General features: G+C 40.2%; 1 protein-coding gene across 6 annotated transcripts in view; it reads right to left on the bottom strand.

Annotated features, from left to right (window-relative positions):
- Nucleotides 1-18,163: 18,163 nt before the first annotated feature.
- mitfa (melanocyte inducing transcription factor a) overlaps nucleotides 18,164-27,282 on the bottom strand; it is a 45,777-nt gene continuing 36,658 nt past the window's right edge. For 4 of the 6 annotated variants that reach the window (XM_064305900.1, XM_064305903.1, XM_064305902.1 and 1 more), the window contains 8 exons: nucleotides 26,925-27,152; nucleotides 25,710-25,805; nucleotides 25,276-25,393; nucleotides 24,344-24,436; nucleotides 23,616-23,672; nucleotides 23,223-23,298; nucleotides 22,824-22,971; nucleotides 18,164-22,230 (listed from right to left, as the gene is read on the bottom strand). In XM_064305900.1, the coding sequence (XP_064161970.1) occupies nucleotides 21,820-22,230; nucleotides 22,824-22,971; nucleotides 23,223-23,298; nucleotides 23,616-23,672; nucleotides 24,344-24,436; nucleotides 25,276-25,393; nucleotides 25,710-25,805; nucleotides 26,925-27,152 (1,227 nt within the window). In that variant the 3' untranslated portion in view covers nucleotides 18,164-21,819. The remainder of the gene's footprint in view (nucleotides 22,231-22,823; nucleotides 22,972-23,222; nucleotides 23,299-23,615; nucleotides 23,673-24,343; nucleotides 24,437-25,275; nucleotides 25,394-25,709; nucleotides 25,806-26,924; nucleotides 27,153-27,282) is intronic. The other 2 variants (XM_064305901.1, XM_064305905.1) reach the window with 1 other exon arrangement.

The raw sequence follows: 27,282 nt of genomic DNA, 5'->3' as shown, positions 1-27,282 counted from the left end.
TCTAAATGCCTCAGCTCTGGTTTCTAATTGAAGACCTGGAGTAGTACAAGGTTTCCTAAATGTGGCAGGGCAATTTTCACCCCTTACATAAAACTCTTTGAGCTAGTACAACTTAGTAGGCAGAAAATTACTCCCTGACTGTGCTGCTGTGTGTCTTATAGTTCCCCCAGGCCCCCTGTAATGTGCAGACAGACCACTGACCACGCAGCTCCCTGTATGTCTACAGCTGGACCAGGGCTTGTCCCCCTCCTGCACAGTATGCCATAGTTACCTGTGCATGTAGGGAGCTCTCCCAGCCTCTGCCATTCTTTACTGGAATTCAGCAGATGCTCTTATGCAGAGCAGTTTACATTCCAAACACAAGTACAAGGTTCAGATGTGTAGTAATTCCCTGAAAGGGGATAGTATATTTCCAAGGATCAGTCTGCAAATGCAGACTTAATTGACAATTTGGCAATTGACAAATTTTCAGTTCCCTTATTGAACGTTAAAGTTATATAAACAATAACAAAACTAACCTAATGAGCGTTAAAACTACTATATACAAATGAGAATTAATAACCATAGATTCAGAAAAGGGAAAACGAGGCTTATCAGGTGTTAGGGCTCTGTAAAAATGCTTGAGGGCATTGGGGTGGTCAAAATCTCTGCTGCTGTGGGAAGCTCATTCTACCACCAAGGGCCAGAACAGAGATCAGAAAAGACTAGGAAGTGCAAGCTTTAAGACAGGGAGGAGCCACACTGCCCAAGGTTGCAGAACAGAGGGGCCCATTGGTGTGTAGAGAAAAAGCATGTCCTTAGACCAACAAGCCTTGACCAATGGACCGAGTCCTTCGACAAACACCCCAGATTCTCAAGTTTGCTCTGCCATAGGCCTCAAACATATGTGAGGCATTAATCTTTTCTTCTGTCTCCTACCCTTGACATTGCATCTTGTCACTCTTGACTATTTAAACCAAGGCTCAAAATACGGTGTGCTAATACTAAACTAAACTAAAATCCAGGTATCTCAGAAATCTCAGTGAAAGATTTTAGGAAGTACTCGTTTCAGATGCCCAGACAGTGATGTGCAGTCTGGCCTAAGTGATGTGTTGGTTTGTCTTCGGTTAGCTGCTGCAATTGTGTCATTATTCATTACAAAACGAATCTTCTACCAACAAGGAACCAACTGACAGGCATCATTTTTTAGAAAGAGTGAGAATAGTTCCAGGCTTTCCTAGGAGGCCAGATCCGAGGTTTTGTGAGAATTCAGATTTCAGTAATATTTCTCTCGGATCCTCATTTTTTTGCCCCCTATTTATTAGGATAATGAATTTCTGAGTGGTGTGCCAGTTCCACTGAGCCTGCTTCTCGGCCTAATTCTCTGTAACATTTCCACATCGCCGCTGGGGAATATTATATGAAGGCAGGGCTCACAATGCCATCAATATGCCCAGGACCACAATCGGACGTTTCATAGATATTAATGAAACGGCAAATTAAATCAAAGTTCGAGTGGTGCTATCAAGGTTATGATCAATGTCTTTTGCACAGTCAGATTTAATACAGGCCCTGTAATCTGAGCATCCCAAACAAAACATGCATCTTAATAGGAAGGATGTGATTAATAAGTGAGTGAGCTGGAGGGGGGAGGGGATAATGCATCATTTGCATTGTAACTGGGGAAAAATGAGCACTGTTTGACTCCAGCACTGACACTGGGTAACACTGGCCTTAGCATCCCCAGCAGAGACACTCCAGACTTTGCCATAAAGTTCAGCCTGTCAGGTTAAAAAAGTTAATACTTTGATGTCAAGTAGTGAAATGTATTATAATCTATAGAGATCACTAATATACTTCTGTTTCCCTCTAGACTAAAACTCCTATAATTAAACATACAATATAATACCTATAATATAACTATAATATTATTTAAATAATCATTTTGAACATTAAGACCTAAAAGATGATACACATACAGTTTATTTAAGAACTTTAAGACTTATTTACAAGTTTCAGTCATTGCAGAAAGTTTTACACTGAACGGGTTGCAAGTTGCTGGGTCAGCACAACCATACATTAGTGTGGATATGAGTCAGGGATGCACATATTTTTATTAAAGATAAAAAAAATCATAAATTCACGTGGTTTACATTTAAAGTGGATAATGCAGCATGGAGAGAGTGATTCCTGAAAACAAAAAAAAATTTCAAAAGGGAGCTCTCAGGAAGTATTTACATTAATAATGTACGCATATGCTTCCATTCTCCTGCACCTATTCAAATACCATGTGGACTTATAATACAGCTTGACAGAATGTTAACCCTTTCATTATTCATTGAAAATGTGTCTTTTATGCCTGATTCCCCTGTTTGAATTGCGTCGTGTCTGGACAGCAGGCGAGCTTGGATACAAGCAAACAGCACAAGCATTCGGTGATGAATAACACATGAGGCTACAAACAAAACAGGGACAGGAGACTAGGCCGAAAACCTGCCTCCGACTCACGCCTCAGCCCCGCAAAGTTGTTTCTTGTCAATGATCCTGCCCGGTGCAACCACCGAAGTACAACCCAATCCAATGCGTCTTCTCGTGGGATTTTACCAAGTTTTTTTTCCAGCATTGACCTGACACTCCCCCGTTGTGATTCGAGAAAATAAAATTCCACTGTGGTATAAGAGCAGTTTTTCTGACTGAAATTAAATTAAATTTACTTGCAGGAGCTTTAAGAGATGAATTAAACAGCCTTGACGGCCATTTCCATCCCTTGGGCTTGAGCAACTGGGGTTTATCAATAATTGCTCATTTAAACATGCATATAATTAAAACCATTTTATTCCCAAGTTTAAATCAAGGTCCCTCAAATGTCAACTGCTCGGCTGTTTGTAAAGGTTACCCAGCATCCCCCGTGTGTGTCCCACATTTTTTAAATGTTTTCACTTTCCAATCTCACTGGAGTTGAGTTGTTCGAATTTGAAGGACACGACTCTCTCAGACATAATTGTGATGCAGTTGTGAATAGAAAGCAGACCACCCAACAGCCTTGTAGGTATATTACACACGTTCCCTAATGTATATTCGATACTTTTTTTTTTCAATATTCATCTTTTGGCTGAAATCTCAAGTAGAAGGATGTTTTTTCCACAAATAAAACTCACAGGTAAAGCAGAAGATACATATTATCCCTTCTGTTCCAGTACTTCTGGAACAGGGAAAAGGTCTTTAATTTATCAGTTGAACTTAACCATTGATTAAGAGTCCAAAATTAGAAGGCACTATGCCATCAGCTAATAGTGGATTTATGGAATAATAATTCTTAATGGCTTATTTAATGTGATACTTATTCCATATGTACATATTGGACGGCTATATTTTGTGAATCCTCCACAAGCTCAGTGCATTGAATTGTAGAGCCGTAACTGGAGATGTGGAATAATAAAGCTCACTGCATGTTGATATTTAGTGTGATATTTAATTCCTTTATTCATATGGGACATCTATGCCGTTTATAAATCTTTCATTAATTCTGTGCATTGAAATACCAGATAGTTTAATTTATTCAGTCATATTTATGCAGCTGTAGTTTAAAAAGCTTCAACCACAGTTAGCTATTATTTTTCCATAAATCCGTTTTCTTTGGTTGGATTGCACACGTATGGTACTGTGCATCGTTTCCTGTCATTGCACCGTTGCTGTCCTGTACATGAAGTTGTCTCTTCTGTAGAATGCCATTTCCAAGGACAGGGGATTTGTATTAATCAAAGTTGATTTGAAGTGTGGAGACACAAGTGCTTTTGGGCTGAAGAAGTGTTTAGCACAACACTGCTGTGTCTCAGAGCCAACGGTCCTGACGGTAATTGCAGCACAAGGAGGTCATCAATAATGTATTCAAGATCACTTACACCTCATGGAGCAAGCCATAGGTCTGAGGAGGATCATATTGTCAGTTCAAAATACTGATTTGGCTCTCCTGGCTACACTTTCAGGGCAAAAAAGGGCCTTCAAAAAGGGCTTTGAAACCATTTAGAGAGACACAGTACATAATAACAGTAAACAGTGCTTTAGCTTTTAGTGAGGCAATGTGTTTTGAATGAAGTCCCACTGAACACTTGGAGTGTGTGGAACTGATAGGAGAGGGAAAGGGTTAGGAGATAGATTTTTCCAGGCTTTAATTAAGGAAATATTGTCAGGCACTAACTGCCACAACATGCTTTTTTGTAAGGAAATCCTACATCCTACATATTCTATTCAAAAATTATATTATATATTATATTATATTCAAGAATTAAACATTTATGTTCAGAATTAAACATTTGCTGGTATTAGTAGGAAACGCAAAATGTTAAGTTAAAAGTGGAGAAGTAATTTCATGAAAAACTACCACTACACAAAAGATTGATATTTCCATTACGATTAGCAGGAACCTGCATTTCACACAATTATTTCACATCACCTCAAGGCACACTGCAATAAGACAATTATTATAATTACATTTAATTTATATATTGGAAAATGAACTTGTTGGGGTTACTTGGTGTTTTTAATTATGAAGGTGCATACACATTATTTATATTTTTTTTATATGCGTATGACAGTTTGTATGCTTGTAAAATCATTATTATATGATATCAGAAAGCAGAAAAACATGCAGGCATATGACGTCCTTTCCCTTTAGATTTTTAAGTTGCATAGGTTGGTATATATTGCTTAGAGCTAACTATAAATCATATCCAGAAGAAGCACATTATTACACTGACAAGTCACAGATAAAATATTAACATACTAAGAAATTAACAGCACAGTATCATAAGAATACCATGGCTCTGATTGAAGTTTCCAGCACGAACAAGCACATGGACCAGCCTGTCTCCAAGCACACATATCCACTGTCTCCAGCCTACCCCCTTGTGGCCATTTCAGGAATGGTCTCTTGAAGACCCTTCACAAATTCTGAACAGCTGTGTTCACCCCTATGCAAAGTCTTTTCTCAGTATACCCAGTGCCCCCTGCAATCATCTCTGACTGCCTTGTCACTTTAGACACAGACAATTAATAGTGATTAAGTTACCCTTGCCCTATTTCTACAGCGTGTTTTCTGCTGAATATAAATGGAGGCTGATGTATGTTAAGGAGGCAAAGCTACAGTTGCAAAGGTGCCAGTTACATACCATACGCATGGCGTGATTTGCAGTTATGATTGCATCTATTGTGTCAATCCTCCAGTGAGCACCATCAGATAAGGAGTCTTCAGTAGAACCTTTGACAGGGAGGCTCAGGCAATTATGATATTAAGGCCATTACACCTACAAACAAGAGACACCACTGACCAATCAGAGGGATCTTTGTGTGTCTATGCATGACTCATTTAAGCGGCTCCCCCTGAAAAGCTGTTGATAACTCACACTGTAGTGGACAAGAAGTATCACATTCTAATTGGCAACCGCTTTGAAATAACCACAGTAACCCCTACCAGGCTCAGTTAACCTTTACTTCAAGTATTTGTGTTTTTTGCTCACCAAATGGGATGGATAGCAATTATGAAGCACAAGCACTGCTTCACATAGAATGATTTGAGGGGTCACTGTGGGTAACCATAACAATGAGATGAGAGGGAAAATGAGGGAGGAGAGCGATGGCAGAAAAGATGAAGTTTTATCACGCTGTTTGTGGCTCAGAGATTTGAGTCTTCTTGAAGGGGCATTGTGTGGGAGAGTATTGTCACTCTTGGATGAGATAGACAGTTGACTGGCAGACTTGTATCAATTGTTTTGTTCCTTCTACATACAATACGTGGGCATGTGGAGATAGGAATAATAATAATAATAATAATAATAATAATAATAATAATAACATTAGCATACCCCTTTTCATCTCAGGATCCCAAAGCCCTTAACAGTGAAAGGCAGGAAACTCACCTCAACCACAACCCATAATTTGCACACACCCAGATTACTCAAGGCGGCCATTTTGCATCAGAACACTGACAACACATCACTTAAATAAGATTTGGATGAGAGGCTTGACAGAAGAGCCAGATGTGGAAATGTAGTGCTACAGGATCTTTAAATGTATAACACATCCCTTTTTGGTTCATTTTTGCTCACTTATGAAGGCTGCTCCCATCAATGAGCACAAAACACTGTGGAAATACTGAGAATAGAGAGCTTGGGCACTTTCATGGGAGGTGATGCCTCAGGCACACAGCTTAGGAAGGAGTAAGGGGACCAGATGAATGACTTCAAGTTCACTACCTTAAGAAATAACTGTAAAATATGCTTCAGTACCCAACTACAGTTGGTAAAAAACCAACATCTTAAGAGCAGAGGGAGACAACCCTTTCTCCTTAAGCTTTAAGTTTAATCCAAGCTGTCCTTTGACTGCTAGAATGCCTGTATTAATAACTGCAAACAAACTTTTACTGTATAAGGATGTGAAGAATGCTCAAAACTTTAATATGTGACAACATTTGATGCAGCTATTGAATTCCCACAAAAATGTTGCATAATTGGATAGTTGGATCTCTGCAAAATATTGGATTATATATCAACACACACACACATGCACGGACACACACACACACACACACACAGTACTCCAACACATTGGATTTAAAATTAAACAATGAATACAGATGGAAAGAAGAAAGGAATTGCACATGAACAGAGTACTGCCCCTCATCTATGAAACACGGTGGAGGCAGTGTTATGGCTTGGGCATGTATGGCTGCCACCGGAACTGGCTCAATTGTCCTCATTAATGATGTAACTGCTGACGGAAGCATGCATTTGGTACAGAAACATCTTATCTGCTCAGATCCAACCAAATTCCTCAAAACTCATTGCAAGGTGCTTTACCTTTCAGCAGGACACAAACCCAAAACATACTGCTAAAGCAACCAAGGAGTCTTTCAAGGCCAAAAAGTGGAATGATTTTGACTGGCAAAGTCAATCATCCAACCTGAATCCAACTGAATATGCATTTCACTTGGTGAAGACAAGACTTAAGGCAAAAATCCCCTGAAACAAACAGGAACTGAAGATGGCAGCAGCACAGGCCTGGCAGACCATCACCAGGGAAGTTACCCAGCGTCTGGTGATATCTATGAGTCACAGACTTCAGGCAATCAACAACTGAAAAGAATTTGTACCCAAGTACTAAATATGATTACTTTTATTTATGATGACCTTAATTTCTTTGGGTATTTTTGGTACCCTAAAACGAGGGACTGTGTATAAAAAAATTCCTACATGGATCACTTACTCTTATTTCCACTTTTTATGTTCAGCACTTAGAGTTGCATTTGATGTATGACTTGTGCTATATAAATAAAGCTTGATTGATGGTTTGATTGATTGAATGGATATGGATGTAAATACTCTTAAAGTAAAGCTAACAGTTTCCACTTTAACCTCATATTCGTTGTTTTATTTCAAATCCAATGTGCTGGTGTGTGTGTGTGTGTGTGTGTACCAATCTGTGATATTTCCTTAAGTTAAATACTGAAGATGGTTAGTTAAATGAGCAAGTGTAAATGAAGATGCAAACGTATATTAGTCCATGTGTTCCCCTTTCACTTGAAGGAAAGCCATTCCCATATGGCTCACTCCCTGCATTCATCCCTCAGGAACAAAGGAAAGTTTCTCTACCACAGGCTTTGCCCACCCTCTATGACTAAGTTATGCCCTGTCATGTACTCAGAGGCATCAGATGCCAAGTAGACCACTGCAGCTTGCAGGTCTGTCACTTGAGCCAGTCGTCCAGCGGGGATATCTGACAGCCAGCGCTGAACCAGAGGCCTCAGACTCACAGAGTGGATGAGAGGGGTGTCAACAATCCCCCTGGAAAGAGGGAAGAGGGGGGAGAGGGTGAGGGGGGGGGACCAGACATCAGGCATCAGGTCCGGAGTGACAGTGTCATTTCAGGACCGCTTCTCCAGTGACAAAAATAAACCCAATTATCCTTGAGAGAGAGGGCAGAGCACTGCGTTTCTGAGCAGGCTGCAATGATATTTACAGGGGACGCGTTTCACTTAATGACTTGTTCGTCTCCTTAAACGGCAAAGGGTATACCCGGGACCCTCCATGTAATTTGCTTCAAAAATCCACAGATAAGCTCTTTCTGCCTCTCCCCCTTTCTCTCTCTCTCTCTCTCTCTCTCTCACACACACACACACACACACTCGCCCTTTCTCTCTGATTCTTGGCAGATTTGTGTTACGTGTTAACATTAGTTCAATTGGGTTGTGCTGTGTAGCGCCTGAACGGTATTTAAATTGAACAGGTGCATGCTGGGGCAGGGTAGCAATGCCTCTTCTGTCTGCCCTGTGCAAGATGGCTATGCCATGCACTCCTCCTTCCAAAAGACCACATGTCACCATCCCTCGCTCCAAGGGCAACAATACTCCAAGTGAAATGTATCATTTGTTGAAACTCCGAACAAACATATTTACACAACTGTGGCCAATGAGAAATGACTCGACTTCACACAGACATGACAGCGAGCAAAAGCCAAACCGCTCAGTCCTTCTTTATTAGCCTGGCACAAAGGTATTCTTTGCCTTGATACAAATTCCTAACATTCTGATAAATTAGTGCTTTCCGAGGAGCATGTGACACCTGGTTAACATATTCCACCTCAATTATATTTCTCTTCAGCACCCTGTTATCTGGAACCTTTCCTGGCAATCAGAGGTGCTGTTTTCCCTTGGCCAATTTTCTAGATAATGCAGCTTATCACTGCCGCAGCTAAAGTTGCCAATGAAATCAGGCTGCAGTCAACCTCGCGCTCGCTAATTGTGTCCCTTTTTTATGCATATTTACCGACTGTCACTTCAAAGAAATCAGCGGCCCATTGAGACACCCAGTTAGCAGGAAGAATTGCTTCTCGCAAATTAAAATTAGCAAACAAGCTGGCGATAAATAAAAATGAGCGCAGCGTGCGGGCGGCGGGCTTTGTTCCGAGCCCGCGCCGGGGCGGCTCGCGAGCCCGGCAGATTTGCTCTGGGATCGAAGAGGGATCCGGGACGCCTCACTACACAAGACCGGTCGTCTTCTGTTCTTCTCTCAGAAGAGCTTCCTCGACAAATAGATACAAACAACGCCCTATTGTTGTGGTGACACTTCCCGTTAAGATGCTAATTTGATTCCCTAATTGAATAAAACAATTAAAACAACTGTTGGTTAATTCATCCCTCAGGACATAATTTAATTAAGCTAAAATGCATTGTTTAGGACCTTAAATTAGTGCTTCAGGAACAAATGTATTCGTTCCCCCAGTTACGAAATATTTTCAGTCTTTGGCATGTTTGCCATAAAGGGACACCCCTGATATGACAGTACTTCACAAGTAGCAAGAAAAAATGTGTACAACCTATATGGATGTCAACAAGAGCACTACCAGATGTCTTTTGGAGGTTTTATATACTGTATATTGAATTACTATGAAACATTTTAGACCACATCTTCAAGTATTAGTTATTGATGCTTCGTGTATGAGATACTGAACATTTTCAGGATGTCTAGTTTGATGCAGTGGAAAAATGGCTGAGTAGTGTCTGTTTATACAGTTCAGGGAATGACGCTCAACCTTTTCAATCCATTGCTAATGTTGTCAAAAAGTGTGGTACTGAGCATTCTATTCATGTACAGTGAACAGTAAATAAATTTACCATGTAAATGTAGGCGTTTAGTAGAGACTTTAGTCAAAATTACTGAAATAATGTGCATTTAACATGGTTAGAAGAACACCACTTGAGCTAGACTTAAGTAGCCTAAAGAAATCAAATAAGAACCATCATCATACAGATATCTGCCACAAGACTAGCAAAACAAAAAGGAGAAATAATGGGCTCCATCAAACAATTCTAATTGTGTGGACTCAGTGTCCAGTGTCTGACTCGGTCTCACCACACCCACCTTGGATGTGTAATATCACAGCTGCCTTTGTGGGTGTGGCACTGCAAGAGCAAACAGGAAACAGCAATGACTCATAAACACAATCAATACAGACACTGTCAGAGAACAGCCTGATAGTGTCTGCATTTAAAACCCTGATATAATCAATTTGTTTTACCATTTTAGCTTTGCCTTTCCATTTTAAAAATTTTATTTGCTTAACAGGGGCTCTTTCATTTTCATATTTTCCTTCTTACCACATAAAGCGTTAATTCCGGGCAAACACAGAGCTGGTCAACATCAGAATCATCTCAAGCACACATTACTTTTCTTTCTCCTGATGCTCATATTACTCAGAGTTTGACACAAAAAGTACACTAATGTAAATCGCTAATAACAAATTGCTATTGACTTAAACGCTGTGCTCATTTGATACAGTACATTACTCTATTTACATCATGATTTAATTGAGTAATTTATACCGAATGCAACACGAAAATACTCTAATAAGCAGTTGGGGCCCAGCTGAGGTAGCGGAGTAAAATTAATTACTTTTCTTTTATACAGCACCCTCTCGAACAAAGGCGATGCACCATTTGTTGCCTTGACCATCACAGATGCTGCACGCTGCATGGGATTGTGGTAGAGGGGCTCATTTTCTTTGAGTTGATTAATTATCACACGGAGGCTCCAAGTTACATACAACTTTAGTAGTTAACCTCCTCACCCGGTGATCTCACTGCCAAATTGCTGGGGCCAGAGCGGGAGATGATGAATAAGACACAGCTGTAAAACATGGGGGCCGACTCTGAGGAGGCTGACTTTCAGTTTTCCCCTAGTTTGTTGGTGGAGGGGGCGGGGGGTTGGGGGATCAGGAGGGGTGATTGGGTGATAAAGTGAAGGGGAGACAGTCGCCAAGGGTAGCACGGCTTGGGCGGAGCATAGCCGAGAGCTTACAAACAGATTGAGGGAGAAATCCGACTTATCGGAGCACTAACCGCAGCTAAAAAAGACTAACAGCGTTAATCCTCGCTGAAGAAAGGATGATACAGCCGGTGTTACGCAGTTCAAAATGTATTTATCCCTCAAATAAAGTACACTGATGTCCTCTCTCTTAAGAAGCAATGAGCTTGAGAGAGAGAGCGAGAAAGAGAGAGGGAGATGGAGAGCAGGAGAGAGAGAGGGAGAGGGAGAAAAAAGCCATCTTTCAGATCCGCCCAGCAATTTATTCCCATTTCAAGTGTTGAAAAAAACAAGCCCCCTATATCTCTCTCGCCAGTCATTTTTATACTCGGAAGGATCTGAAGTTTAGACCGGTGTCACCTGCGCTCATTCTCACAGAAAGGCTGATGATATGGATTTTATTCCCATGGGCATGATCATTCAGCCTGGCTCTGCAGGTGGCTTCGACTCGAGCGGGGAAAAAAAAGACGACCGTGACATCTTCTGTTCTCACTCGGGTCAAACACATCATCTCCCGTCCTCAGCCAGCAGCATTAAAAATGTGACCGTTTTCGTTTGAATTTTTTATAATCTAAAGAGGTATTTAATGTTGTTCCATCTCAGGGCAAAGTGGGTGGTGCACTTTCATTCTCTCGAGAAAGAGAGAAAAAAATGATTTTATTTAAGTCAGCAGATGGACAGAATGCTGTCATTGTGCATTTTAATAGAGGTTTCATTGCTGCGTTTTCTTACCCAACTTGGCCAGAACAATCCCCATCTGATTATACATTATGACAATATTATAACAGATGTCCAGACCGATAAAGCAAACTCCTGAAGGACTGGGCTTAATGTGAGTAATTGATCACTTTTTTTTTTTTACACGGGCCTCTATTTACCACCGTGTTCTGGTGTAACAGATTACCCCTGCTGTTGGGACTACAGCCCATATGGTAGTGAAGTTTATTGGCTATTTGACTATACAGCTGATGAAGTGCTGCAGTTCTACTAGAGTAACCTGTTGGAAAAATTACACAGCACCATGAATAATTCTGATTTTTACAATGCACTCAGTAATATCATATACCATCTCTGTCACTAAAATACAGCTCTTGGCAGGGGACTGGTTTGGAGGGACCTGCTTTCTCACTTGAACTTCGGGCGCCTTTTTACATGCCTGTGTAAAATACCCGTCCAGAGTCTCAACATTAATTATTATCTGAAAATAGCAAGCCAGTAAAAAAGCAGCCAGTAAAATTATGGGCACAGTAAAAACGGTGTTGACGCTAACCGAGCGCTGATTTCCTGGATAAATAACAGACTGGCTGTCCCTTTGGGTGAGGGGTGGCGCATAAGGACCCCCTCACATCTGGGGTAGCAGGGCCTCCAGATGGGTGTGAGGATGAGAGTGCAGGACTGGGGTCATCTGATGGGCATATGGGAGACTCTCCTCTGAGGTCATTTGTAGTACAACAGCAGAAACGACCACTACTTAAAAATATTCTGTAGATAAATGCATTATCGGTTCTGAGTGTGTTTGCCTCAACATTTGCACGTTTTCAGCATGTATGATTAAGGCACTGAATTCCACTTATGGTTAAGAATGAGGTAAGAATATTTAAAAACAGTACAGGAATAGGAAAGTGTGCTGCAACAGGGTTACAGAAATACAAGGTTACTAAAGAACAACTTGGACATGGTTATATAACATGTGCATGTTTGCAGAAGTACACAGTCAGTAAAGAGTTACAGAAATATAGTCTGGCCAGGGTTATACAACTACGCAGTGTGTGTAGGGTTATAGAAGTACACAGACTGTGCAGGGTTATAGAAGTACACCGGGTTAGTCTTTAGTCTTTGCAAGTATATAGTATACAGTATACAATCTGCACACGGTCACAGAGATCCACAGGGTCTTCCTTCTAGCCCTACCTGTGCTGCCATTCACTGCACAGCCCTGTGTGACACCAAACTGAAGTTTCTCCTTCCTTTTATCAAGGTTTATCAAATCAAAAGAGGAGACGCAGAGTAAAAATAAAACCACAGGAAACTCATTACTCACCTATTAAGCCGGCTATGGAAGCTGTATTTATTATCTTCCCATATCCCTGCTTCAGCATAACGTGACCTGCTGCCTGCAGCGGGAATTAAGAGAAAAATGACAAATGTGCCTTTTAGAAGCCTCCCAATATTGGTACAGTTCCACCAACAAATCAGAGCATAGCACCGAGGACCAGCAAGAGAAAGAGAGACCTTACCAGCATCTGGAAGCAAAGGACAGGAGGAAATGTGTACCATGCAAACAGCGATATTTCTATCAGATCTTTTTTTTTTTTTTTGCTGTACACACAAAAGGTTGCAGGTTCAGTTTCTGGCTGGGGCATTTCCATTGTGCCACTGACCAAAGCACTAAACCAAAATAGCTTCAGTAAAAAAAATATCCAGCTTTATAAATGGATTGTATGTAAAAATGTAATCGCTATACATTGTGAGCCGTGACTACATGCTGGCACTACTGAGTATCTACTAAATGCCGAAATGTGACTTAAAGGCAACTGAAGACATACTGGGCAAGATGAACCTTACTTTGCACTTGATAATGCATTATATCATTTTACTTGTATGTCAAATGTTTTCAGCTCTGTAGCACGGAGTGAAGGTTATTTCCATCATTTTGACTGAGCTCAAGCTGACATGTGTACTGTATGTCCAGAGTAAATTCATCTTTAGTACACACTGGAAAAGGACCTAAATGTGCCGTTATGTGCACACCATGCCAAAGTGAGCCAACCGTGCATACTTGGCAGCACATGAAAGTTCTCCTCAGGGTAACGTTAAGTTTTGTCCCATTTTTCCAGGCTAGTCTCCTCATTCGCCAAGTTCATGTTGGTTCCGGCATTGTTACATGTTATTGCATACATGCCAAATTTGAGTAAGCTAGGAAAGTTTAAGTGTACAATTTAGCTTTTCATAAACGCTAGTTTTCAAAGCACAAACTAAAATATCTAACTCTAATCTTGGTATATAAATATCAATATCAATAATATATCCAAATGCCTACATTTTAATGTGGTGGTATACCCACAACTTGAAACAGAATGTTATATTTAAAAAAAAATTATATTATCATTCCATTAATATATTGCTACATAATGTTTTTGAAGCATCATATTGATGCTATTTTCACAAAAAAATTATATGATAGAGACTTACTCCCCTCATACAGACAGAAACATTGCTTTCAAGCATCTGTCTCATATTACACTGACATCCAGTTACATATTTCTTCATTATGGCAAGAGAGCGACATCTGCTGGCAATACTCTTAAGTACATTTTCTAGATGCATTTCAGAGCTCATCAAGTACTTCTGCCTCTTAAAAAATTTCTTTGAACTGCTTTTACATTTTTTGCATACTGTACCCCAGTAATGTTGATAGAGCAATTTTATTCTACAAAAAATAAAAACAACTGCCTTCCCTTGAACTAAAAACACACAAGGGAAGAGGCCATTCGCTATGGTGAAAAGGAAAACATCGTAAGTGCTGTGATTCTGGACTCAGAAAACCCCTACAAGTATAAAAAAGGAAAACACACTGGACCAATGAAACTCAGAATATGAAAATGTATTTCTGCTGTATATGCTGAGTTCGCCCTGAGCCCATCCGAACTTAACAGAGCTAGCTCTTCTGCCACTGTGTCCATTTTCTCTCTACCCATATCTGCCTCTGCCAGCCTGGTGCCGGCCTCCGCCAGGGCATTCATGGAGCTCCTGCTGACCTGGGGGGACTTCCCCATCTCCCACTATACATCTCTCGCCTTTTAATGCCCATGGCCACAGAACTCTCCAGATGATGCTGATGCCATCTCCCAAGGGAGGGATCATCTTCAAGAGGAAAACATTCCCATAAAAATAAAATTCTAGAACTGTCTCAAAGACGTACCACTGACACACCAGGCCAGTGGGTAATTATTCTGTACAGCATCAGGATGATATTACATTTATTATTTGTAATAAATGTCAGAATGTGCGCACGACCCTATAAGACACAGATGAAAAACATTGTGGGTGTTTCTGTGGAGTCTGATTCTACACACCTGCTCTCTCAGGGTAATTCCATGGTGACTTGCAGGTAAGCCATGCCCTTAAATAAATAAAAATAAATAAATGGCAGGTGCCCAAGCACAGCAACAGCACTGCAACTAAAAATAAAACAAACATCAATACTGCTGTTATTAATAATGAACAACCCATGCAGTGAAGACTAATTGTGTCTTCACAACATGTGACACCTTGGCTGAAGGATACCAGGCATCTACTACATAAAGCCAATACCAAGGAGTGTTTCGTCTTTGAGAAATGGTTCTGTTGCATTTATAAAAAGCAGCCTACGAACATGGAAGTTCCCATGTAAACACTGGTGATAAAGTACTACATTGTACTGTCCATCCTGCAAAGCGACAACAATCTCTGATAATACCAGCTCATGAAAGAAGAAAACACCCTCTACTTTCAAACAATTCCCGACCCCTTTCTGAATTAACGTTTTTCTATCAGGGGGAGCTTTGTGGCGTACCGAAGGCGCCAGTGAACTTCATGCATAATTTATTTCCCCGTTTCCGTGCTTAACACAAAAGTCCTTGACTTTGTCAAGGTCGGCTCTGTTGGTGGCGGGGGCAAATCGCACATTCAAACTGCATCTTAACCCTCCAACCCCTGGACAGCCGTGTGCCCGCAGAGATGTTTATGAACGCATCTGAAACCACCGCCCACCGACTTCTGACCTGCATCCGACAGAGATCGGGACACATTACGATGGATTAGCGCTCCCACTGGTGCGTCTGACGTCGTCAAATGCTGCGAGGAACTCCCGCCACGACACCAGAGAACCTACCCTGTCCATTCGGACAACATGAGATCCCAAAATAGATTTTAAAGGAATGTGACCATCAATTCTCTTCATCCTTGTGGTATGACGAGAAAATTAGGCTACATTCAGCTGAACATGAATTAATTCTGTTTTCATCCGAAGTGATTTCAGAGGCCCGCAAACATCTCCAAGTGCAGATAACATGATAACAACAAGCACTAGAAGGGTCGAAAGTGCAAATCAGGTCAGATTTAGCCACAAAACAAGTGAACGCTGAACGAAATTTGATACTGCCTGCGCAAATGCATTTACCGGCTTGATTATACAACAATTCTTGCAACAACACAACTGTCATTCTCTGGCAGACCTTATTCCAAGGATAGAGCTCTATACCTGGACCTGACCTACCCCAATAGTTTAAAAAATGATAATTCCCCCAAATGCAACACTGAAGGGTCCTACCATTTTATCCATGATTTCTGAAGTTCTTAGCCTGCGAATTAACAGCATATAGAATCAAACCAATAGAATACCTTCGAAACCATTGCATTTTATACAGCTTCTAATATGCTTATTCATAAAATAAAATCAGACAAAGGTATAACAATAGGTACAACAACCGCGTTTGGACACTGACGTACAACACTAATATGCAGAGATAATCACCTTAAATTAAAGAACAGCAACGTTCACTTTACTGGCTGTCCATTTCACCCAGACACATAGGCGAAACCGGAGGCTAAGGCCTTTCTGTAAATTGATCGTTGGCTCTTCTGGACCATTGGGATTACCGTCCACTTTGGTTTCTGATAAGTATTCAAGAATTGCATTACATTACAATCACTTAGCAGGTTCTCTTGTCCACGGCGATGTGCGGTAGTGAGTTTAAGGGGCATATATGAGACTTAAGTGGAAATGACATGAACATAGCAACTGCAAATCACCTGCACAATAATACCTTCATTCAAAGTCCACACCAGCAATAAAAACAGCATATGTATTATTATCTTGGACTGCAGACAAATTTATTTTAAAAAAAAAACATTTATCATGGACATGGAGCCATATAGCCACTAGATGGGGGTACAGTCCCATAAGATTCACACAGGTAAAGTGGAAAAATTGCACTCCTCTATCACACGCGCGCGTGCACACACACGCACGTCTAACTATTTTCTGTGGCGGCAGAGACTCACCGAGGGGCTTGAGGGGTAAGGTGAGCAGGGGCTCGTAGAGTCCAGGTAGGACAGCACCTCTCAGTTATTTCAATGTAAATAGCACTTAATGAGGTTACAAAAATTTGAAAGTAATTTACTGTGATCCAATAGCAGTAGTTGCCTAGTGAATTATGACATATGGCATAATTTATCTTAAATTGCAATCCCATTGAGCATGTTTTGAATGTAGTTAAATTGGTTGAAATATTAATTAACTATGTATATACTGCAGAGTACCTGGGTTCATGCATCAAAATAAGGAGGTTTCTAAGATAGATATCCAGCGGCTACAAATGTTTGCCCCTTTCATGCAGTCTTGTTCTCTTGCAGTGCGATGTTATTGTGCCACTTGGCTGCAGATGCAGTCAGACCTGTTGCAAAGCTGTTTGCAATGCTGTGCATGTATGTGCATAAAGTAGCATTTAAACATTTACATGCAAACTGTTTCTATATGGCCCACATACCTGTCACTCAAATTGCACCTCCCCCTCCCCTCCCACATCGATGTGACCTAAAAGAAGAGGGGCATCTCAGAACATTACATTACATTACATTTATTTGGCAGACACTTTTATCCAAAGCGACGTACAAAAAGTGCATTTCATGGTCATAGACAACTGCTAAACACAGGTTCAGTAAGGTACAATACTTATTTTGTACAGCTATTTCTAGCCAAGAACAGCTTGGCTCTGGCATAGTTTGAATTTCATACCAAACTGTGATGATGGGAAAATGTTCCATAATTCATTATGGAACTTGAAGAAATATTAAATAACCAATTAATCAGAAATAATAATTATAAATTCGATCTAATGATATTTTACAATATGTTATAGAAGCATTGAGAAATAATTGGAATTTATGACTTCAAGGTGTAGCATTCTAACCGTTTTTATTTTTTTGACTGCGAAACATGGATGCTGCTGGACAATGGTCAGCTCCATCATCTTCACTTGTCATCTTCACTTGCAAGTCTTCCAGTCCCAGAACCAGCTTCTGGACCCCAGGAATGACACCCGCTTCTGTGGACACTTCAGGGCCCAAGCCCAGACCAGGACCTGGAACGTTCTACACAGGATCCTCCTATTCCTCACCACGAAGAATAATAAGTCCATGGAGCTGGTGTAGCTGATCCAAGGGGAGGAGCATGGGCTCAATGTCGACAGGCACACAGAGCTCATCACCGCACCTGGTGTTCTTTCCAAACCCCACAGCCACACTGTAGGCACCAGACACAAATGAAATCACCCATAACACACAGATGTGAAAACCATGTACTTTAATGTGTCTATCATGACAATGTTTCCACATTCACTTTCAAAGAAAACAGCGTTATCTCTGATCTGTATCTGACATGGATCAGGGTCATGCAGGCATCGATCACCTTACAGTACCAAGGGGTCTCCAGAGAGACCGTATGTGAGCGCCACCTGGTGGGTGAACGTCAGGCTGACGTGTGCTGGGTCCAAGAGGGCATTGCTCCAGTGCATGGTTTATTTTGAGAACATCCCTGTAAGTGCATATCCTTTGTGCTTTACCCATGGTCTCTGATTGCAACCACTTTGAAACTATTGCTTTTGTACTGTACTTTGGACAATATGGCCTGAAGAAACAGTAACATCATCTGCTAGAAACAAAAAAAAAAAATACATATTTCAATAAAGTAGTCTATTGCATTACACACCTCGGTCACATTTATTTTGGCAACAAGTTTTGGCAGTCCATATAAGATCACATTCAGACAAAAAGAAACACTCTTTGAGAAAGAGTGAATGTACAGATTATATAGTTTTATTTAATAGTTGTATTTTAAGGCTATGCTGAAGGCTATGTTGAGACCAGCGTGCTATTGGAGCCTGACTGACATTCGTGAGAGGTATCTTTCAGTGTTCTCAAACGCAGTGGTCATGGGAGACAACACTAATGGGTATTGCTACAGATTAAGCCACATTAAACCTTTTCATGCACTGAAAAGTGTTGTGTAGAAAGGGAACCTACTTCCACCACTGCAAGGTGCGTGGTCCCTTTCTCCCTTGCATTACATAGCCGTTCAGCTGACTGCCGTGCCGACAATCATCTGACTGGTTAAAAGTCACCACAACTGTCCAATCTGCATCCATCAGCAAGAGCAGTACACCAACCAGAACTCCTCATCACAAAAGCCTATACTTCTTCAGTCAGTGCAAGATAAAAAGACCTACTTCTGAAATGTAAGGCACTTCATTCTGAACTAACTCTCTCAGTCGTTTTCATCACATTATTCAGTATACACAAAAATCCGACTCTCCAGCATGGCATCTCAATGTCTTTGTAAAACACAGGCACGATAAATATTCAAATACAAATACGGTATCTTAATTGCATAGTTCTACAGTTCTGTAGATAATGCATCGAAACTACGTTCACAACAATGTCATTTGGTAAAAAGGACACCTATTAGGTAACAGTTATCTGGAGAGACTTTTTCACCTCAAACTGCAATATAGAGCTAACCAATATATCCAACATTTTAACAGTTACTGTCATGAAGGCATAGTTCTAAATACTTTGCTACACTTGAACAACATTAAACAGTAGAAATATAGCAATCAAGCCTTAGTTACTTATTTAACTACAATCAGTCATACAATACCATGTATACATATATACTCTAAGTATGATTGTTAGAATATTCAAAACGTTGTCTACCAATCTCTGTTTCAGTCCTTGAATTAACATTCCTTCCAGTGTTAACACTAATGCAAATATCTTACATTTAAATCCACAAGTCTCCCTATAGTCCAGAACAATATAAACACTCGTACAGTTTAAAAAATAAAATAAAAGAATACATATCCTAAATACTACCGTTAAACACAATGGCAGAGGGCAAGGAATGCCAAACAAAGCACCGTGCAACAACGTGAAATAATTTAAATGTTAGGAAGAGATCAACGAAAGAAGTTTTCCTTTCCTTAGATGGAGTTCTTGAGTTAATGAGCATCGCAGGAGGTATTATTTCCATGATTAAAAGACAAAATAAGAGTCTCAAATACAGCAATATAAGTCAACAGATCCTTTGAAATAGCAAGTAATGGAATGGCAGACTTGGGGATTCCAGAGTTTTGCAGAGTATTGCTTCCTCCTTTCAAGAGAACATGACACATGTTGTAAAGGACGTCTGCAGAGCAACAGCTAACCCGTAGGTCTACCTCATGCAAGAAAATGAAAGCAGGGCACGCCAAATAAAATCACAGAAATACATCAACCAATAGCAGTGCAGCATCTTGTGATGTGCAGAGACAGTCAAGACCAAGAGCTGGAGCCTGAAAGAAGCTACAACCCCCCACGGCTCCATCTTATGGGTGTACAGTCATGAGAGCTACGCTAGAATGTGAAAGAGTTCATTTTCATCCACCCTCAGAGGCAGCTCTGTTGAACAAGTTTCATTTTGTTATATAGAATCATATAGAATATACAAGATCCTTAGATTATGCTATATGTAACCGTGTGCAGTTTTTTTTTTCAGATTAACTAAAGAGAAATATATTTCCTATTTGACAATGACTTAAAAGGAACAGTTTGAAGGATCTGTGCACATGGAAGCTCCTGAAGCGCTTTGTGCAGTACAGGATGGAAATATTCAATTTGCTAAAACAGAAGTAACAAAACGAGTGACCTTTGACCTTTGGCCTGTATGACTGAGGTCCCCTGAGGCTCACAAAGACCATCCATAAAGTGTATAATGAGGGGCAGCAGTTGTGGGGGCAAATAGCATGTCAATTTTTTTACTACTGAGTTTATTTTATAAATACGCAAGACAAAAGTTCTGAATGGCATGGTAGCCATTTTCTGGGAGGTCACAGGGAGCTCATTTTGGAAAGAATACTTGAATGTAGATTCAGTTCAAATGAAATAAATCTAACAGATCTTTGCAGGAATCATGTAGCTGTAAGATCTACACTTTTGCACCCCCAGCGGGATGTTCACATAGTACTGTGAACGTAACAAGCGCATACATGCACAATGACTTTCAGTCCAGTTATTTTTGGTGATCATTGCAGGGGTTTTTTCTCCCCAAAGAATTTTAGTAATATCAATGGCAGTTAAAAAAAAAAACTAAGGTCACTTTCTAAATGTTATAATCACATTTCATAATCAAACCGTACATAATTAAATATCTATGTTGTTTAAGTACTGCACGTTTTGATCAAATGAACAATTAGTTCAATAGTAAGTATGTGTTTAATAGCAGGCATTGTATATACCTTCTGGAACAGATTTACATTCAACAAAGGCAATATCTGCATATAGAGGTTATCTTTGTTATAATAATTGTTTATGAACATACTGCTAATTCCAAGAGGTTAGAATTGGGAATCAATAAAAAATATAAGCAACATCTATTTTTTAAAATAGCATTTCTGCACATAATGGTTCTATTGTATGTTGTGCTTTTATGGTCATATTCAGTCATTCCATCAATATGTGCAGTGGTCTTGTTTTGTGACAGCAAATAAGTTAAAAAAATATATAGGAGAAATAACTTAGGATGATATAATGAGTTTTCTTTTTTTTTTTTTTTGCTGAAAAGTGAGGCTTCTGTTAGATTTTTGTCCTTTGTCAGCATTTCAGTTACGGACAATATAGTACTCCTTTAGATATCTTGACTGAGTTTGTTACACAGCCAAACTAGATTGCATAACAAAGAAAACCAGATCCCCCACCCCACCCCCCCGAACATAAAAAGGGTAAAGTAAAAAATATTTGCATAAAACACCACTGTCTGTAACCTTCAACTTGGAGTGTGGAAGACATTTTTGCAATAATTGTCGACAATATATTTCACGGGAGTGATGTTACCTGCCACCAGCAGAGGGCGCTGCAGCAGAGGTGTTACGGTGTAAAATGTTAGTAGAGTTTGAGCTAGTGGGTAGCGCTAACACCCGCGATCGTTCTCCTCCATGCTTATGCTGCTCCGCCGGCTGCTGTCGCTGGAGTTGCCCTGGGAGATGGAGCCCAGCAGGGGGTCGCTGGCCTGGACGGGCGACAGGGTGTTGTCCATCAGCATGTCCTCCAGTTTGGAGGCCACTTTGGAAGGGGTGCTGTAGGCCCCGGAGTCGCCGGCGCTGCCGTTCCCGTCGCTGAAGCTGATGGTTCCGTCGGAGAGGTCCAGCGTGGTTGGCCGGGACAGGTCCGATGCCGAGTGGTGCTGGTGCGGGTACAGGTCCTGGTTGCAGTCTCCCAGGACGGGCTCCTGCTTGATGGCTCGAGCAGCCAGTTCTGAGGAGCAGAGCGCGGAGGAGGCCACCACCGCCAGTCCGTGAGCCCGAGCCTGCATCTCCAGCTCCTGAACACCAGCATAAACACAACAAGGGCCTTCTGTAAGGCACAGCAGGGCATCTCAGGGCTCCTCACCCTCATTCAACTGCTTTAAAAAGAGCACTTCGTTCAATACAAAGTTGGGCAAGTTGTGATTTTTTTACTTGGGAATGTAATTTGGATCCTTTACAGCAGTGATTTACAAACTGAGGTCCTCAGCTAAATGGAAAGAATGGTTTACCCTTTATGGACATCATGTTTATATTTGCATGGTTCACTAATAACAAAAATGTACCCTTCCTGGGAAAAATGTCTGGTTTACACATATTTGGTAATATTATGGTCATTGTAATTTACTAATACACTTATAATGCACTCAATATCTGTTTGATATACTTTATAGTACCGTATATTATATCCTGTTCTAGGTAGTTTGTATACTTCCACATACTAGCGTCTTAAAAGGCCACTGCCCAGCAGGCAGTAGTGGCAGTTGGATAGCAGGCAACCATTTTATTGGGAAGGGGGGTCATTTTAGGGGTTCTTGAGAGTAAAAAACAAGGGCATCCCCGCTTTACAGAGACAGAGTCATTCTCCTGAGCTTCCCCTGGTGTGGGTTACCTGTATCCGCAGCATCAGGTGCCTGTTAGCATGCTCCAGTCTCTTCTGCCTGTTCTCCAGCTCCTTGGCTCTCTGCTGCTCGCGCTGAAGCTTCCTGATGTAGTCTACAGAGGCCTTCAAAATGGTTCCCTTGTTCCACCTCATGTCCCTGAGGGTTCAGATGGACATTGCCAAGCAACGGGAGCAAAACAAGAACAAACAGAAAAGAGAAAACAAGAGCAAACAGAAGTTATGAGAACACTACAAAAATAGTTTTACTTTCAAAAACACGCATACTAGAAATTTATGCAGACAAAATATGTTTTTTATACAGCTACAGATATTGGTCTACAGTAAAACTGTCTTTACAGATCCTGTTTGGTACGGTGAAATAAATAAAAAATCTGTTTGATAACTTACGGATCATTTGATTTTGGAATCAAGGTTCCCAGTTCTTTGATGCGGTCATTGATGTTAAACCGTCGCCTCCTCTCAACTAAAGAAATTAGGGCAGAGGTGGAGAAGATGGGCAAAGTATTTCAGACACTCCATTTCAACAGAACACAATCAAATTACCTGTCCTAGCTGTGCTCTTTTAGTGGGTAAACCTCAGATTAACAATACATTTAATGGTTAAGTACTGACTTCCGGAATACTTTCTAAATTCACACCACTGTACACCAACGTTACATTTATTGCACAACTGAAAAACACATACAACTGAGGAGTAAAAAGTAGTAATACAAATTTTTAAGTCGTTTTCATTAACAAAATTAACAGACATTACAATAATTACAAGCAATTACAACGTACTTAAGTTGTGGTTGTCTTTCTTCTGCCTCTCCTTGGCAAGAGCTCTGACTTCAGCTTCTGCAATCAGAGAATAATTTTAATAAACTCTCACACTGTCACACTATGAATGTAATTTAGTTAGTGACAAATTGCAAATGTCTATCAATAATGATTGCAGTGTGCCGATGGCACACCAAATTCTTAACTCGAGACACAAAGACTGTACATTACTATGCGGGTAGATAAGAAAGGGGTTGTTTTCTTTTCTTTCTTTCTTTCAAGTCACCAGGACATTAACACAAAAAACCCACAGAATTTGGGGATTAATTGCTTGATTAAAGTAAAATACCACCAGAGACTGGAACAGCTGAACAATCTCACCTCAGCTCTAGTAATAAATTTAAAAAAAATAGAATAAAAATAATAATAAATAAATAAATAAATAAATATTTTTGCGAGACTGGTTCATTAGATTTTGAATATATCATTCCATAATGTGTGCAATATTGCATACAATCTTTCGTGATATTTCAGAGCCATTAGTGCCACAGCATTTGGAAAGCCTTTCAAATCAACATCCAGCCAGAGAATGGAGTGAACCGTCACATTTACAGTCGCACTAATTTAATTGTAATATTTTAGTACATTCAGCAACAGCACACCGGTTAAAATGTTGAAGAAAACCTTTAAGGGAAAAATTTGCACAAGTGCCATGGTTTATACTCGGATAACAACACACGATAACATACCTACGGGAAACCCTTCAGGCCTTTGATAGTTTTCAAACTTGCCACAGGATCCAGGCTTGTCCAGAACGTGCATCATGGCAGGAGCTGGGTTAACTAATTATCACATTTTGTTTGTATATGTATGTATATTTTTCAATATATAACACATGCACAATTTATATATAAATATATGTAGTATGCATGTATGTACACAATTGAATTGCACACAATATGGACATATGTATAGTACTTGCAGGTTATTTTAAATGAGGAAATGAGATTTATTTATGTTATGTTTAGTAGTAATCCAAACAGTGCAGTCATATTTGGTTAAACCATTAAATAATTTAGATGGGATTTTCAAATTGCATTTTGTATGTACTTTTTGCCATTAATGACAAGGAATAATAATAAAAATAAAAGTGAAATAAGAGTAATGAATCTCATACCTCATTTCTGTCACAAATTATTACTTAACAATTATAACATTCCAGAACTTGCTTGTGTGAACTGTTCTAAATGATCAAGTCTGAATCAAGGCATACAGAATATAACTAGATATAGGAAATCATCTGCTAGCTAAAATCAGCATTTCAGACTGACAAGCTTCTAGAATCAGACTATTCAGTAAATCAAAAAAATTTCCATAGATGAATCAAAAAACACTGTAGCAGGTCATCCAGTCAGGTTAGATTTCTCTACTGTTCCTTAGCCTGAAAGGGTTGCGTACACTACATATCTAACTGGCATCATGGCAGTTCAGATGTACAGGATTTAAAAAATCAATTTTAAAGCAGTTAACCTGATTACAAATACTAGTCATGGCCAGCAGGCATTACACTACATTGCCTAACAATACAAAATTACAACTAGTGTACGCAAAATAGAAAATGACAATGGAAGCAAGGTAAAGGAGAATTGTTGTCAGCATAAGAAAGAAGGCAGAGACCAACCTGAGAATTCCCTTTTGATGTTGTTTAGGTTAGCGGGGCAGGAGTTGCTAATGGCTAGGCCAGGTGGGGGTAGCCCCTGGTTGCCGTACATTTCAAGAAGGTTGGCAGATACTGGAAGCTAAGGAGAGCGGAGACCATACGTCAACAATGAAAATGAAACAGAGTCTGATTCCACAGAAGACAGGACCACATTTTCTGAAAAGTCCACATTACAAAGGCAGGCATTTCAGTGGTTCTTCCTGATTAATTAAATGAAATTACTTCTATGCTGATTCATATTTTTTGAAAGCTGGCATACACTACCAATAGGCAATGGCTGTAACAATTTGCTTTAATACACTGTCAGTCAGATGATACTTTCAATATGGTGCAATTATGCTTCACAATTCAGGTAACTAGCAAATGAAACTACAAAGCACAGGAGCCATTCTTACCGTATTGGTCATTTGAAGACCAGGGTCCATAAGTCCCAGGATATCATCATTGTAACTTGATTCCAAGCTAATAATGTCATCAATGACATCGTCCATCTGCAAAGAAAATGAAAGCAACTTATATTCAAGACGTCATAACGTTTGATATAAAAAAACTGACCATTAACAAACAGTGATACAGTACATAGCATATTCTGTAAAAATATATCTCCAATTTTCTAAAACAAATTGATCTAACATATTGCAAACTGACTGGCAACACAGTCCCACAATACAAGCTAAAAATAAGTCCAATCCCTGGGATAACTCTGACCTTGTTTGCACCTCAAATGCTTTCAGGTCACATAGTAATCATTATGACAATAACCCTATCCTCGTGGGAACTCGCAGAGAGCACAAAAATAATGTTGTCTGCTAAAACTGTGTCTCTGTTGAGGGGGCATACAATCCATTAATCCACTGAATTAATTTATTTTTAAACAAATAAATATCAATAAAAAGAATTTTGCATTAATTTCAGTCACCACTGAACTTGTGTAAAAACCTACATTAAAAAAGCAATGCTTGTTTATATTTGTTTCCTAAAGTGACATTGCGGTTAGAGAAAAGTATGTTTTTCCTTGACATTCTTACGCACCTAACCACATCAAAAAACTGCACTGTACAACATTCATTTTCTACTTAATTATATGAATCTCTAAAACTGATGTTATCAGATGCAATCTGTTTCCACAGCAAAGTAATGAAATAAATAAAAATAAGGAGTAAAATTGCATTTTCTAGTGTCGAAGTGTTCTTTTGTTTTCACGTGTAATGAATACACACAAACTATTTCAGCTCCAATTTTTTGATAAGGCAAAACAAGGAGATAAAAACATAATGGGAGAATGTTGCAAGCAGATACTGCTGAACCAGAGGTACTCCTGATTTGGGAAAACCTCAGCATTGGACTGTCAATTATTTTGAATTTGGGCTGAATTTGACTGATTCATTTTCACGAGAAGCAGAATAGGTTGTTCAGTCCAAAGAGATGTTTTTCATTATTACATACTCTTTGTTTTTACACTTCATTAAAGGCAAGACAGACATTTCACGAGCGCACACACACAAACACGCACATCACGCACGCACACGCACATGCACACATATGCACACACACACACACACACACACACACACACACACACACACCCTTGCAGGTGCCCAATCACCCACCTCTTTCTCACAGTTGGAGTTAAGAGTCAGTAAGGCCATTGGGCTGTTAGGGGCGCTGTTTCCCGGCCCCGGGGGCATCCCGTGCTCGGAGGGCTGGTTGGGGCAGGGCAAGCTGACCGCCTGGTTTGTGAGCTTGTTGCCCAGAGTGGTGGACAGGTACTGCTTCACCTGCTGCCGCTGGGCCTGCTGGATGTGGTACTTGGTGGGGTTTTCAAGGTGGGTCTGCACCTGAGAGGCACCCAAACAAACAACAGGAATACAAGTGTGATATGCAGTCATACGAGATCCATGATTATAATCATAGCAACCCTCCACATTATGGGAACACTCATCCTTGCTTGCAGCGATACTGATCTTC

Source organism: Anguilla rostrata, chromosome 13 (assembly GCF_018555375.3).
Source record: "Anguilla rostrata isolate EN2019 chromosome 13, ASM1855537v3, whole genome shotgun sequence".
In the NCBI taxonomy this organism is placed as follows: Eukaryota; Metazoa; Chordata; class Actinopteri; order Anguilliformes; family Anguillidae; genus Anguilla; species Anguilla rostrata.
Note: the sequence above shows the minus strand (reverse complement) of the source record. Positions and strands in the feature narration are given on the sequence as shown.